Genomic DNA, 15,348 nt, shown 5'->3' with positions numbered 1-15,348 from the left:
GTTCCAGTGCAGTTCCCTTCCAGAGGGCCCTGCTGCAGGAGCCACCCCTGTCCTCAGAGTCCAGGTGGAAAGGGGGAAGACCTCCCTCTTCTTTGGGTTGAGTGGAAGTAGGGTGTAGGAGGGCACAGCAGAGCCCCAGTTCTCACCCTCACGGGTCTTCTTCAGCAGTCCTGGGTGGGGAATGGCAGGCAGCAGCTGGGCCAGCAAGGTGAGGAAGCCTGTGAGACAAGGCTGAGGGAGGTCACCCCTTAGCCCAGTGCAGGTGTCCCACAGCCCCTGCAGCAGCACCACGTGCAGAACCCATCACCCTGAGGTGCTGTGACCCCAGCTCTGAGGGTGCCAGGAGGAGGAGCAGCCTCCAGCACCCCACAGCAGCAGCTCAGACCCAGGCTGGCAACACCAGCCCCACGATCTCCTTCCCCAGCTTCCTCCTCTGCCTGGTCCCTCAGACCAGCTTCTCCTGGAGGAGCAGGACCTGAGGGACCCACACCACCCCCTGGCTCATGGTGCTGCTTCAATTCTGCTGCACGGAGGAGGTACAGAACCTTAAGCTTTATTTTTCTATTGGCCAGCAACTTAAAACTGGGTTAAAAAAAACCAACCAAACAAAAGCAACGAATATTATTACACAGAGGAAGAGTATAAAACAACTCAACAGGCACAGGCCACCTCACCATCAGCATCTCCCTCCTCCCAGCCTCTCCCAACCCTGCACCACGTATCTGAGGGGACTGGGGGAAGGCAGCTGTGAAGATATGCTTAAAAAACCTAGAAATACTGCCTCAAGCAACATGCTCCATATTTCCCTCTTCGTTAGTAGTCAATACTTGTCAGGAGCTTGATTATAAAACAAGAAATAATTTAGAGATTTCTCCTTTAGGTCGTTACACCATAATTTAGGGGTTTTTTTCCCCCCTCTTTCCTGCTGCTGTGGAACCAAGGAGCCACCTCAGCTCCTCCACCCCTCTCCTTGCACTAGTGAGGGATGATGTCACGGGGCTGATGTTGAGGGGGCAGTTTCAGACTGACCTGCTCTGAACTTTGTCACCCTTCAGTGCCAGCCCAACATTTCTGCTCTCTGAAGTAAAGACCCCACGATGCTGTGAGACCCTTTCAAGATCTGGATGATTTTGCTGCTGGTAACTCTCTGCTGCCAAGGGACAGGGCTCAGCTGGGACCACTAAGAGCCCAGGAGGCCACTGTGGCTTCCTCAGGGCTCTGTGTTTTGGAAGGGGCTTGTCTTCACTGCCTAGAGGCACCAAACCCCCCCAGCCCATTCTGCTTCGGGGTGTAACTGGAAGGTGAGGACCAGAGGCACACAAGATCCCAGGAATCCAGGCTGAGATCCTGCTGGCATCACGATGGCACTAAACCCATGGCAGTGGTGATCTCTGTGTGCTGTACATGCCAGAAACCCCTTGGCTAGTTAATGAGCTCTCTGGAGGCTGATAAAACATTTGTATATATCCAGTTCCTGCCCAAGAGAGACAAACCTGGAGGTTTTCATCAGGAAAATCAAGCCAAGGGCACCTCTCAGCACGTACAAGATGTGAGCAGGTAGCTCCACTCACCAGACAGGCCAAAGGGTAGTGAGATACACCAGCTCCACAAACAGACCAGGTCTTCACCAAACCTCAGCAGGGGATGGGGAGGAGGAAACAGTTTTCTCCCTTGCCCCTCAGTAAAACAGACTAGACCCAAAAGAACTGGCAAGTAGCCCATCTGTGCTCCAGAATCACCAGCAGGCAAGGGGTCCCTTTGTGGCTCCTAATGGCACCGTGTTGGGTGAGGCTTCAAGGAAGAGGAGGAAGGGTTGCTGAGAAATCCTAAGGCACCCACATTTGGCAACTGCACCAAGCTCCTGGTCAGCAGGGCAGAGCAGCCCCTGCCCCAGGCAGCCCCACAGGCACCCTCTGGGGGGACACCCTCTGCCGCAGGGCACCGGGGCGCACTCGGGAGGGGGAGAGGAACCTTCCACGTCTGAGACACTCAGCTCTGGCTCCAGCTCAGCACAGAAACATCATCTGTCCTCAGTCAGTGCCTGGTGCTGCTGAGCCACTCCTGAGGGCACCCCACGGGTGTTGCACAGCACCCTGACTCCTCCAGGGCAGCTCAGAGCCGGCCCCGGGGAGGTCTCGCTGCACGGCTCTGCCGACGCTTCCAGCAGCAGAGCCACAGCTCTCTTGTTCCTGGGCGGTGTGGGGGGCCCGCTGAGCCCCTGGCTGTGCAGGGCCAGGAGGGGGTCGTTCCCCAGAGGGGCAGGGGAGGGTCGTGTGGTTTGAGGCGTTGAACTGCAGAGCCAAGTCCTCGGGGTGCAGACACTCCTGCGGCGGTGGGGAGCGAGCGGAGGGGCGGCACTAAGGGGAGCGGCAGAGGGGCAGCCACAGGGCTCCTGCAGCTGCTAGTAGGGCTCTGCCTTTAAACTCCGGTACAGGCAGCAGGTGAAAATCATCCCAAAGATCTGCAGGGTGGAAAGAGAAGGGAGAAGTGCATGAAAAAGGGGATTCTGCAGCAGCCTGCAAAGGAACAGGCCAGCTCCTGCCTGGGGACACCGCGCGCCGGCTCGCAAGGACCAGCAGGAGAGGAGATAATCTGGGCTAATGCCTGTAATTAATCACCAGGAGCTGCTCAGGGGTGATTCAGCTGCTTGCCAGAACAGAGGGGAAGACAAGGAAATCTCAGAGATACCTGCACCTGGAAGGAAACCCTATCCCCTGCCCTCCCAAACCATCTGCAGCCCCACGGTGCCATTATTCAGCTCGACACGGCCGAGGGAGAGGCTCTGGATGGTCTCAGACGCTGCTGCTGGTCCGGGGAGGAAACTCCTCCAGCAGGGCTCCGTGCTGCACGGGCACCCCTCCCCACCAGAGGTTTTTAGGTCCCTGCACACTGCCTGCAGCCCTGCAGCACCTCCCCCGGCCCAGGGCTGCTCCTCCACCCGCGGCAAAAGCCTCACACCACCAGAAGAGGCTTTTGCTCTGCAGCCAGCGAGTGCTCAGCTCCCTGAAGTAGCTGGAGGCTTCTCTTTGCTAGGCAGGGAAGGGCCTAAAACATCGGATTTTTTTTTCCAACCCTCAGCTCTGGGGTTCCTTTACCTCCTGCCCAGCACCCAAACCCCAGGCAGGCCTGTTACCTGCACACAAGCAATGCTGATCCCCACCGCCCCGATGATTTTCAGGTGCTCTTGAATGAAGTTTTCCAGCTTGGTAATGCAGCCGCTCTGCAGGGTGAAGGGAGGGACACAAATCAGCTTCATTGGAACCTCCTGTTCACTTGAATCCCACGGGTTTGCCCCTTGAAAGCCACGCTACAAAAAGCCATGCCTGTGAGCCACCTCTTCCCCCAAATCCCAGGAGAAGCTACCCAGAGGGTGTGAACAGCACCAATTCCTGTGTGGCTCTGGACCTGCTGGCTCAGGAACCATGGAACACACCCAAGGCAGTGCCAGCCAGGCAGGGGAAATGCAGAGGAACCCCCCATGCACCACACAGAGGAAGCAAGGTGTTTTTCTCTGAGGTATGTGGAGAAGGGTCCCTCACTCACTGCCTAGCACATTCCTGGGTAAGGTATTTGCTCCCCTTTTGGGAGTTGAGTGGATCCAGGACCAAGATCTCAACAGGACAGGAGCCTTTTTAGAGTAAATTCCTCCTGCTGCTATTTATGACAGCACCAGCCTCGGGGTGAGCCTGGGAGGCCAGGCTCTGCCTCCCAGCTCCAGCCTGGGCTGCCAGCATGACCTTCCCCTCACTCACGGCCCAGGTTTTGTTGTCATAAGGCAAAAATAAATCAGTAAGAGCATTCTCTGGTGGCTTTTTTCCTTTTGGGAGAGTTCTCTTTAAGTAACGGAACCGTTTAATCTAATTTAAGGCAGGTTTCCCATGGTAACATCAGGGGGTTTATGGACAGGCTGCAGCAGTGCCCCCAGGGTGCTGGCCCCTCCTGCCCCAGGGGTTTTAGTGGCCACAGACACCTCCTGGCAGGCAGGCAGAGGGAAGGAGCAGGCAGCCCTCTGGGGAGGGATGGCAAAGGCCTCGTGTTTCCCACGCCAGCATGTGGTTTTAGAGTCAGCCCCAGCTGCCCTGATAGGAAGCAGTTCCCTGATCTGATCCCTTTTCTAAGATTTTCTTCCCCAAGGCCACTAAAATCCTTTCCAAACCCCAACTGAAACCCCCCATCATGATATGTGCTGTCTGGCTGTGGGGCCAAACCTCCCCTTGCAGGATCTTTTTCTCCTCCAGAGCTCTGGGGCCTCTCTGAACAATGCAGCTGGGCAGCTGCCTCCAGCTCCAGGCAGGGAGGGAGGATGGGAGCTGCCAGCCCTGCCCCTCAAGCAGCTGGGGGTGTCCTCTCCCAGAAACACCTCACCAGCCCTTGGGCTCTTCCCTGCACGCCATCCTTGGGCCTTGCCTGGAAGGACAAAAGCCTTCTCCCTGAAGAGCAATCCCCAGCCAACAGGACAGAGCAGAGCTTGGGCAGATCAGAGCCACTGGCCTTCCTCTGCCTGCTCATTCCACAAAGTCAGATGGGTGGTTTCCTCTTCACTGAGTGAGCTGCTGGGCTCATGCAGGTGCTGCCCACGCTCCTCTCCCCCAGTCCTGCTGGGAGCCCAGTGTGTGAGCAGAAACACCCACTCTGAGGGGGCAGCTCTCCACCCACAGGGAGAAGCTGCAGCTCCCCAGGCTCAGCAGAGCAGCTGAGGAGAAAAAAGGACCCTGCTGCCCCACAGAGAGCAAGTCAAAGCCAGCTCACAGGACTGCAGGGTGCCAAAACAAATGCAAGAACTTTTACCAGCCCTGTGCAAGTTGGATGCACAGGGTCTGAGATGTTTGGTCACTCATCTGGTCTGGGATTCAGTTTGCTGCATGTAGAAGACAGACAAGACCCTCTATCTCCACTCCAGCCTTCCTTTCAGCCCAAACTGCAGCCCACTGGAACTGGGCTCATTTGTCTGCTCCTGGGCCCTCTTTCTTCCCCATATGCTGGTTCCTCGTGCTGTAGGTCAAACCCCACCACCTCAACCAAGGCCCAGGAGCATCTCCATTTGCACCTCACTGGGTAATTCCAAGGACATGAAACTGTGTTAAGTGTAGGACAAGCTTCTTTCCAGACCCACCACCACCTCCCACTCCCCCCTATCACTAGCACACTCTGCAATAACAAACACAAGGCATTATTCTTCTCCATATCTACACATAAAATGATAGCCTCGAGGGCTGAACACTCAGCTGGAGAAATAAATGCTGCTTTCTGAGGAATGCCACTGACTCTGCAGCCCACCACCAGCTTGCAGCAGTAACCCAGCACCCTCACTCCCTGCCCAGCTCCTGTGGCAGGCAGCCTGGAAGCCCCTCTGCTCTTTACCTCCTTGTAGATGTTGGAAGGATGGTCTCTTCGGCCACACAGGTCAGTTATTGTCTTACAGCAGCTGTCTGGGACCTTCCTTGTCCCAGCCTCTGGAGACCTGATCCACAGGCTGTCGGCCCAGTCTGTGTAGTTGTTGCTCCCACAGCACTTGAACTGCACACACAGAGAGCAAAGGCTGAGCCTGCAGGCACTGCAGCCTCCAGCTCCTCCAGCCTCCCACACCACGCCCTGGCCTGCACCCTCCTTTGCAGAGAGACTCCAGCTATCCCACAGGCTTTATTTCTTTAAGGGCCCTATAACTATTAGAGACTTTTGCATTGAGTCCCCAGAATGGCCATTAAATACCAGCTCCAGCCACCCTTCAGTAGCTGTGCCCTCTCTGCTGGGATGAACTGTGACCAGGGCCCACCTGCAGCTGCCTCAGCTCTTAACCTGGAGAGCATTAATGGTGGTAACAGGGTAAGTTTAATTACCAGTAGGGCAGGTTTAATTACCAGCAGGCCCCAGGCTTTGAGGGTGCCTGTTCACACGGGTCCTTTCTGTGGGACCACCCCTGAGCCAGGCCCAGCTACCAACAGCAGCAGGAGGGCAGCTCTCTCCTCACATCCTGCTCTCTAGGCTACTGAGGAGCTTACTGAAAAATGCCAACCATTCCCCCAAAGCTTTCAAGTGGGAAGTAGCAGCAGCTGTGAGAGTGACCCAGCAGCTCCAGCTCACCCTGGGAGCACTCTGGGTGTTGTTTCCCCAGTGCTGCTGGGTGAGCAGCTCGGAGATCACACCACGTGGTCCTGCCCAGGCCCTGCAGCCCAGCCAGCCTTCTCCTCAGTCACAGCAAGCAGAGCACACACCCAGCACGGAGAAGGAACATCCCTATGCTGGCCATGAAGAGCCCAGGGTGCCTTTTGAGTGTTTTTTAAGCCCTGGAACTGCATGACCTCCCCCTGGCTCCAGAGACACCCACCTCCTGCTGCAGCTTGTCCACGGCGCTGGTGACGCTCTCCTGTCCCGCCTGCCTGTACTTCTGGGTCATGGTGTTCTTCAGGTTCTGCTTCAGCTCCATGCTCAGCTGAGAGGGAGAGACAAGCAGGAGAAAATCACCAGGCAAACTCACCCTTCAGAGAGACCCTTTGATCCAAGAGGAAAGCAGAGAGCCCAGTGGAAGCTACAGCTCCCATCAAGATCCTCCTCCCAGGCTGGACTAGACAAGGCTTCCTTCCAACTGCTCACAGCTCACCCCTCCATGTCAGTAACTGGAAGGAGGTGCTTCAGGACCAAACCTCAGCCTGTGCTACACATCACCATGTGGGTCCTCTCCTTGGGTACCTAAGATTGCCAAGACTTGCCCACACCAAAAGAGAATACAGAACTGTGCCTGCTTAAATAGGAATATGGCTACAAGACCTTAGGCAGTCTTCTCCCTCTGGAGCCTGTGACAAAATACTAACAAACTAATCACTCTGTCCAGGAGCCAGAAGAAATCCAAGTCCCAGGCATGCTGGACTGAAGCCACATAGTCTGAATAGCTCCTGTATCAGCATGAGAAAGGGTGTCACAGGAGGGAATGAGCTGTGAGACTGCAGAAGTACAGTTTCTGAAAGCAGCACCATAAACCACTGGCATGTTCAGGTGGCTGGATCCAAACATTGATTCTTGGGGAAGCTCTTTCAGTCTGACTGGATTCTCAGCTATCCAGGTGACAGCCAAAAAGTGCCAAAGAACTGTATCTTTTCTTTTTATCACTGTGGTTCATGCAGCAACACTGCTTTAGTCCAGCACCTGTGGAAGTCCAAGTTTCCTACACCAATAAACAACAGCAACATGCACTTAAATGGGGTCAACGAGTAAAACAGACAGGCAGACCCTCTCTGCACCTTGTATTCCACGTGGGAAGTGGTAAATGAGAGGTCCAACACCTGCCTATGCTGAGCTGTGCAAAATACAGTCTGCAGTTTATTCTCCCTTCGAATGACCTTTTTCTCCAACCCCAGGTGTCACATGGGGACAACACCTACCTCACAGAGATGGTATGAGGCTTCATTCATTAGTATTTGCAAAATGCTTTGAGATCCTGGGCTGGGCAGCTCTACAGAAGTGCAAAGGATTTAGTGTAATAAAAAGAAAGGAAAAGGTACGGCAGCCAGAAGGTATTGGAGGCAAATAAAGAGGAGAGTCCATTAGCAGAATTATGACCTGGGAGAAGAGCAGTTACCTGCGGGCTCACGGGGCAGAACTGCAGCATGGAACAGAGATAACAAAAGAAACAGTTTAGACACAGGCACAAGCCTTAGACACCAAAGCAAGGGCTGAAATAAAACCAGTGGCAAGCAGAGCAAGCAGCCTGCAATCAGGAAAGAAGAGGGATCTGTCAGGCAGCCAGCAAGGGACATGCAGCTCTTGAGCAGGGGTGCTCTCCAGCGATCTAAAGCACCCAAGGCTACAGCTCTGAGGATGCTGGCCCTGATTTCAACCTCAGGATCATCTCCTCCTCATCCACTGTCACAGACAAACCTTGTGCTTTCACATGGATGGACCCTGGCCTCCTGGATGCCTACCAGGACTGACTTTGCCCTGTTAAACAGGCACACTCCTACTGCTGATCCCTCCTGCCAGGAGCCACCAGGGTTCTTTAGCTCCTTGCAAACGGCCAGTGCCCATCTCAGTGAGGCAAAGCACAGAAAGCCCAAGAGAAAAAGGAATGGCAAGGAATCCTGGCAGCGAGGCCAACAAAATGGGCTGTCCAGCTGCTCTTCAGACAGCCACTTGACAACAATCCCAATCTGCCATTCCCAACCAATTTCCAGACACGAGAGCAACTTCGCAGCTTGTTTGTGCCTTGGTGGTTAAAGTCCCTTTGAAAGTGGAGTGATGACTTAAGCCTCTGCTCTCTGCAACTGCCAAAAGTGCCAAGCAAGAACAGCAGCTGCTGGGAGGCTGTGCTGTTCTCCAGCCCCTCAGCTGGGCTGGTTAAACAGAGCTCTCAAAAACTTCTTGACCTGAAAGGACCTCTCAGCTGGACCATTCATGATCTTTGCCAGCTCCAAAGCACAGCCCAGCTTGCAGTATGCAGCAGGAGCTGCTCCTGTGTCCTGAGGATCCTGCGTGGCATGAACCTGGTCACAGCTGCTTGCACCATGCTCTGAAGGGCATTGGGAGAGCTCCTACATCTACACAGCCTCAAAAACTGCCTTCTACAAGGCTCTGCACCACAGGAAGGAGCTGAGCAGCAAGGCTGAGCAGCCTCCCTAGAGTAACCACCACCACTCTGCCAAACCCAGCAGATAATCCAAGGCCTTCTGCATGGGGAGGGGAGTGGGGACAGACACGTGGAAAGGTGAACCACAACCAGACCATAGGTCCCAAGGCTCCCAGCCCAATTCTGGCCAGAGAAATGGCCTGACAACCAGCTGGTTTCCCTCCCTGGTTTGAGTCTCTAGGGGCTAATACCCACTCACCTGCTGGTAGTAGATATAGGCCAGGATTCCAGCAATGATCTCCAGCAGAAAGATGCACAGCAACAATATGAAGTACTGTAAAATAATGGGAAAAGCAGGAGGTTAGAACAGAAGGAGAGGAGATGCTGGGAGCCAGCTCTGCAGTTGCTGGTAAAATGCACGACTGTCTCCAGGGCTGCTCTGCTGCAGCAGTGGTCAAAGGCAAGGTCTGGGATGAAGATCTCAATAGGGTAAGAAAGGAGCAGTCCCAGGGGTTAAAAAAAACCCCAAACCACAGGGTAACTGAAGACAAGCAGCAGCAAGTGTGAGTGTCACAGCCAGAGCCAGAGGGATGGAGAGGATGGAAAGTGCAGGCAGCTGAGATAAGATCACTGGACCACAGAAAGTGATTGCTGGATAACCTGATGACTACACTCAACACCACACAAATCTGACCAAAAAAAAAAGAAGAAAGTTTTGCTTGTTTTGCTGTGCTTTGGGCATCTCACCACCTCACTGAGGAGCAATGTATGTAAAGCAACAAAGGGCCCATCTCACCAGGGACAGAGCACACCAGTTAAGCATGAACCATGGATTTAGGTTCCCTGTGAGTTCTGTGGGGTCCATCCACAGGCTGAAGGGCACTGCAGATGCAGATGGACTTTATTGATTCACACTCAGGACAGTGACTGTGTTCTGCTGAACTAAGATCTAGAGGGAAAAGCTCAGTATCTCAACAACAAAGTGTGAAGAGCTCTTGGAAGACCAAGAGGAGAACACCAGTGTTCCTTAAAAAGGCTTAATGGCAGTGGGATGTGTCCTGCTTGCCACGAGGAGAATCAGATGGACAGTACAGAAGACTGCTTGGGAGTACTGTTCCTACACACAAACAGGGAGGGAAACCCAAACCTGTGAGGAGGAACATGTGCACCAGATTAACAGGTCTAGGCAGGCCTGCAGAGAAGGGTGATGTGGCCACCTCCTCCTTAGGGTCAGGGAGAGCCTTTCAGGGAGAACCACAGAATCATTAAGGTCAGAAAAGACCTCCAAGATCATCAAGTCCAACCATCAACCCAACACTCCCATGACCCCTAACCCCTATCCTGGTGAGAATCTCTGTCCTGACACACAGCTTTGCTCCTGGTCAGCAATGAACAGTTTCTTTACAGATCCAGGCTCTTCTATGACTGCTGTCAAATCCTTCTTTCTGTAGATGAAGAGATGCCAGGACTTCCTGTTAAATCCCTGTAAGAGCTGGCCTCCCCAGGACAGAACAAACAATCTCCCATTTTCTGTTTTACCTCTCACCTTAAGGAACATCTCCCTGCAAACACACCCAGACATCAAACCAGCTCTCCCTGGCACGGAGGAGGACAGTGAAGAGCTGGACACAGGGCTGGGATTCAGCAGCTGTGAAGGATGGCCAGCTGGGTTTTATCTGCAGATCCAGCCTGAATCTGAGACACAATCTCAGGCTTTCAGAGCCCAGCCCCAGGCTGTGCCCCTGCCCAGCCCCCAGCTCTGTGGTGCAAGGTACCCATTCATGCCAGGGCAGTGAGTCACCCATGGAGCAGGGGGAGCTGAAGGCTGGGACAGTCGCAGGAGGTTGGAAAGGGGCAGGGAGGGATCAGCCTGCCTTGCCACAAAGGCTGGCTGTCTTTTGTTGGGACCCAGTTCTGCCCTAACTGCTCTGACATCATCTCTGGGCCACGGAGGGGGCAGGGGGGTGGCAGGATGCTGGGAACAACCCATGGACTGGAATGTTTCTTTGGTTTGTTCTTCCCTGCCCCGTGTCGTCACGCCAGAGGTGCTCAGGTAGAGCTGGGTTGTGTCACCACAGCTCAGCTCACTGCACTGGCCTAGGGTGGAGAGGAACAACCAGGAGACCTTAACAGAATTTGAGCCACAAGGCCCTTGCATTAACCTCCCTCACAAGCTGCCACCCACCAGTCCAACCTGCCTCTGCTGCTACACTGCATCATCCTCCTCATCTCAGCCTCGCCGCCCTCGGGGCCACTTCCAGGGATCACAGTGACACAGGGCAGCAGCAGCTTCCAGTCTGGACACACACAGAGCACAGGGCTGCTCTCCCTGCTCCTCATCAGGAGCTGCAGGGCTTTCTTGCAGAGGTCTGCTCCAGGAGCAGGAGCTGTGGCATGGAGCTGCAGGGACATGCCCTGCTCGCTTCCCAGGAGGCTGCAGAACAAGTCAGAAATGTGGGAACCCCCAAAGGCCTGTAGGACACCTACGTTTGGACCTGGGGGGGCTCTGGGCAAAAGCTGCTCTTCCTCTGGCTCTAAGCTATCTGGTACCTCCTCAAGATCTATAGGACCTAGATTTCCTCCATCCAGCTCCAAGTGTCTGAGGGAAGCACCAAGCTGGGGTGTGTTTTCTCTGAATAACCCAAAGAACAGTTCAACCTGCCTACAATCCGAATTGCTTTCTGGAGGGTCCTCCTATGACCTGAAGAAGAAATATACAGCAACTATACTCCTAAATCAAGAAGGCAAATAAGCAACGACATGAAGTATCACTGCTGTGAGAGATGAGCAACAAAACACCACGAAAAGCCTTGAGGTGGACCCAGAAAACTCATCGTTAGGTGGAAAGGCAGTGAAAATATTTACAGCTTCCCAGGTCTTCAACAGAAAAACTAAAAACCAGACACACCTTTTACAAAGAGCACCCAAAGCTGTCAGTAGCTGACTTGTAAAAGCCCCAAGGAGGCACTGGGGAGAGCAGAGAGCTCCCTCCCAGATCTGCATGGTGCTCTGACACAGAAAGAAATTGGGACAGGCTGGCACAGACCCCAGGCACTGAGTGTGAAGCTGTCAGGATCACTGTCAGGGCTCAGGGCTGGCAGAGGCCCCCAGCCAGGCTCTCCCAGCCCTGGCACACCCAGCCCTGTCTCCCGTGCAGATTACTCACCAGCAGCCAGAGCAGAGCACAGGCAGGAGGAGACAATGGGCCTGTCATAACCAGCCACGCCGAGAGGACGCGTGGTGTGAGGAGACAGAGTGGCCTTTTGTTCCCAAGAGGCAACTATTATTTTTCTGTGGCAGAGTAACAAAGAAAACCCCACCAGATTTTCATCCATAACTTCTGGTGGAGGCAGGAAGACAAAGGGAGATCTCTTTGGCATGGAGATCAAGTGAAGCAAGGCCAGAACGGGTTGCTACAGACCAGGAGTCTAGTGAACAAGCACCAGCAATGCACCCACTCTGTCCTCCTCTGGGATTTATTCTCCCTTCCTGGCCCTACTCTGCCTCTTGCAGGGTATCAAAGCACTGCCACAAGCAGCAGGCTTGCTCACAACTCCCATTTCTGTTCCTCCATCCAACCAAGAGGGAAAATGAGACAGTCAGGTGAAGGAGGATTTGCAAAGGAAGGAGCAGGTGAAGAGCTGCTGAAGGATCCTTTTCTGTAACTGTGAAAGCCAAGAGCCACTGACTGTTATTTCAGCCACTGTTATTTCAGCCACTGACTGTTATTTCCGCCACTGCACTCCCCACCCAGACACCAGCAGGGACTTCTGCCATGCTCCAGACCGACAGGGAGAGCTGGGAGGGAGGAGGCAGAACAGAAACTCTAGGGCTGCTCTAAAGCTTCAGTGCAGGTAGCTGAGCAGGGAGCTTGGGCAGTGACAGGGGGAGAGGTGTAGAACACTCAGCAGGTTCTGGAACCAGTGTGGCTCCTCTGTGGCAGCCAAACCAAACTCTTCTTTTTTTGCAGCTCGGACAAACAAACGAGGTTGGTGCAGAACACAGCCACGATGTCTTCTTGTCTGCCAAGGGGGTTCAAGAGAAAATGGGGTGAATCCACCCAGCAAAACTCACCACTCTCAGCAGGTTGCGGCGCTCTTTGAAGGTGGCACAGCAGCCAAGGATGCCAGTGACCATGACAACCACCCCGGCCACCACCAGGATGTAGGCGCTGGCCGAGTACGTGCTGGAGGAGAGCAGGCTGATGTAGTCACTCTTCTCAGCCAGGGTCCAGGTGCCCACTGCCATCACGGCCCCACCAGCCAGCTGGGAAAGAGAGAGGCAAGCAGATGAAGGGCGTGCCACGGGTGGACTGCCTCACCACCCAGAGAGAGGGGACTGGGACACCAGGACGTGCCTCGGCCCTGTAAGCTGAGCCAAAGATGATCTGCACTGAGGGAGGGACTCTCAGAGGTCTCACTGGGACTGGGAGCAGGCCCCAGTGCACTGGGAGGGGCTGGGCTTCAAGGAGGCCAGTTTAGCACCCCAGTTTGGCCTGAGATTCAGGTTCTCTGAAGCATCTACCTGAGCACAGCAATTCACCCTCGGAGCAGAGCCCTCCCAAATGTAGCCCTGCTGTCATCTGGGCAAATGTGAACAAGTGGCACACCCGCTGGGGTGCTACCTAGCAGCAGAGGGGAAGGGAACAGCTTTGCACCAGCAAGCCTTCCACTGTTTGCCAGGGAGCAATACTACCAATACACAACAACCATGACCAAGGTCTCCTCCCTAGACTCCACATCTGGGGAGAAAGCAGTCAAAGAGGTGAACAGCCTGGCTGGTTAAACTCAGACTCTTGCAGTGAATGCAGACCCATCTTCTCCAGAAGCCAACCAGCCTCCGAGCATTCCCTTCTCTCTTTGCAAGCCCTGTGTTTCTGGAGGGCCTTATGCAGCTTCTAGTAAGCTCAGATAGTTATCCATAAAGGTCTGATCTGGATGCTCTGTCCCAGGCAGCAAAGGAAAAGAACAATCCTCTGGCATCAGTAACATTCTGGTGGAAAGCACAACTCTAGAAAGCTCTAGCATGGAGCCAGCTGCAAAAGGTGCTTGTTACCCTTGCTCTAGCTGTGCCACTCCTCTGCCAGGAGTCCCTCTGCCAGTGTGAGAGAAGGACAGCCAGTGTGAGAGAAGGACAGCTGAGTCCTTGGGCTCCCCAGGTGAAAAAACAACCACGCTTCCAAGGTCCCTGTTATTCTCTGCAATGGGTAACGTGACCCAGAACCAGCCAGAGCCAACAGTGTGTCCAGCCACAACTTCTGCAGCCTGTGCAGCCAAGCCCAGGGGATGGGATCCACCCCACAGGACCAAACCCCTGTCCTGCTGACACCAGTGCCCCTTGCCACAGACCTCACCAGCCCCAAGAGTCCTGTGCCCCCGACACCGAAGCTGCCGCACCGTCTCGGCGCCTCTGAGAGGGGCTGGAGACCCTTACCCAGAAAAAGAAGTTGAAGATGAAGAGCAGGTACTTGAGGCAGATGGTCCCACATGTTTCCTTCTTCTCCGTGTACTCGCGCATCCTCCCGGCCCAGCGAACTCCTGAAAGAAAGGCAGAAGGGCTGGGGTGGGGCAGGGCAGCCCCTCCCCGGGGCCAGCACCGCTCCTGCAGGGCCCACCCCCCAACCTGCTGCTGGAGCAGGTCACTGGGAGGTGTCCAGCTGACCTCGGGGTGCCACACTGCTTGTTCAAGGGGCTCCTGCACCCCCCGGGTGACCCCCACGGCACGAGACCTCACCCAGTCCCACAGGGAGGCAGGTGGCACCAGCACGGGGCCTCCCTGCCCTGCCATCCTCCTCCTCCTCACTGCCCGCCCTGCTGTCCCTTCTGGAGACCCATCCTCCAGGAGACCAGTAGCTGCAGTGGAGGGATCTGACCTAACATTGCTCAAGCAGTCAAGGCAAAGCCCTGAGCTGTGGCTGGGGTGATGGTGAGGAGATGTCAGCACAGCTCGTGCCCTCTCTGAACTGAGCACAACGAAACCCCAGGCCTGGGAAAACCCCAGTACCTGGCTCCTGACTGCAGCATGGAACTGCTGCTTCTGAAGGCAGTGACAGAAGCCTCTGACTTGGACATTTAGGGAATAATCTGTCTCCAAAGAATATTCTTTCCTCACTGGCATTAGTTACAGCTGCCTTAAATACATCCCTCCCTGACTTTGGGGTATTTTTAATCTTTACAACCATCACTGGGAATGCACTTGTCATCCACTCAAATGCCATCTCCTTTTTGAACCCCAGCAGCATGATAAAAGTAATTAATTCTCTTCTTCACTCTGCTTACTTCTCATGGCCCTTCTCACTGGGCAGCTGGCCCAGCTCCTAAGAAGAATCACAACCACTGGCTCCAGATGACCTGTCAGCATAAAACCCCTCTGCAGGTACAGAAGGAAGGGGAGCTCCTTGTGGGCCAGTCTTACTGACCTGCTGCACTCCTGAGCAGGTCTCTCAGAAGCAGGTCTGCAGCAACTGCAGCTCCACATCACTTCACTGCCTCCTGTTGATGCCAGAAGGTCTGAACACCTCCAGAAAGCAGCTTGACTAGACAGACAGGATCAAGGCACCGCCCGGAGCATCACAGGCAGCATCACCTCTGTGAGGCACTTTGGAGCAGGGCAACACAATCCCAGAACCCCAGCATGGTGGGGAGCTCTGGAGATCACCTCCTCCAACCCCCCTGTTCCAGCAGCTCAGCCACAGCAGGGTGCCCAGGGTCACATTGAGGTGGGTTTGGGAGAGAAGGAGACTCCACAGCCTCTCTGGGAGATGCTCCAGGCTCGGGCCACCTCACCCCGCA

The 15,348-nt window shown here is 54.7% G+C and overlaps 1 protein-coding gene across 1 annotated transcript; it reads right to left on the bottom strand.

Moving 5' to 3' along the window:
- Positions 1-2,401: 2,401 nt before the first annotated feature.
- CD151 (CD151 molecule (Raph blood group)) lies at positions 2,402-14,088 on the bottom strand. Its single transcript, XM_008947488.1, has 7 exons — positions 13,991-14,088; positions 12,632-12,823; positions 8,817-8,891; positions 6,326-6,430; positions 5,362-5,517; positions 3,134-3,220; positions 2,402-2,461 (listed from the first exon to the last, which is right to left on the bottom strand). The coding sequence occupies exons 1-7, from the start codon at positions 14,072-14,074 to the stop codon at positions 2,402-2,404; spliced, it is 759 nt and encodes a 252-aa protein (XP_008945736.1). The 5' UTR covers positions 14,075-14,088.
- Positions 14,089-15,348: the final 1,260 nt, after the last annotated feature.

Source organism: Merops nubicus, unplaced genomic scaffold, assembly GCF_000691845.1.
Source record: "Merops nubicus isolate BGI_N331 unplaced genomic scaffold, ASM69184v1 scaffold31820, whole genome shotgun sequence".
In the NCBI taxonomy this organism is placed as follows: domain Eukaryota; kingdom Metazoa; phylum Chordata; class Aves; order Coraciiformes; family Meropidae; genus Merops; species Merops nubicus.
This window is presented reverse-complemented; position numbering and strand designations above follow the sequence as displayed.

What these genes read in the sequence shown, in the direction of transcription:
- CD151 (XM_008947488.1), bottom strand. Translation starts at nt 14,074, where the DNA reads ATGCGCGAGTACACGGAGAAGAAGGAAACATGTGGGACCATCTGCCTC. An exon ending in TGGACAAGCTGCAGCAGGAG is followed by an intron (nt 5,518 to 6,325) that starts GTGGGTGTCTCT and finishes CTGTGTGTGCAG; the next exon opens with TTCAAGTGCTGTGGGAGCAA. An exon ending in TCAGCATTGCTTGTGTGCAG is followed by an intron (nt 2,462 to 3,133) that starts GTAACAGGCCTG and finishes TCCACCCTGCAG; the next exon opens with ATCTTTGGGATGATTTTCAC.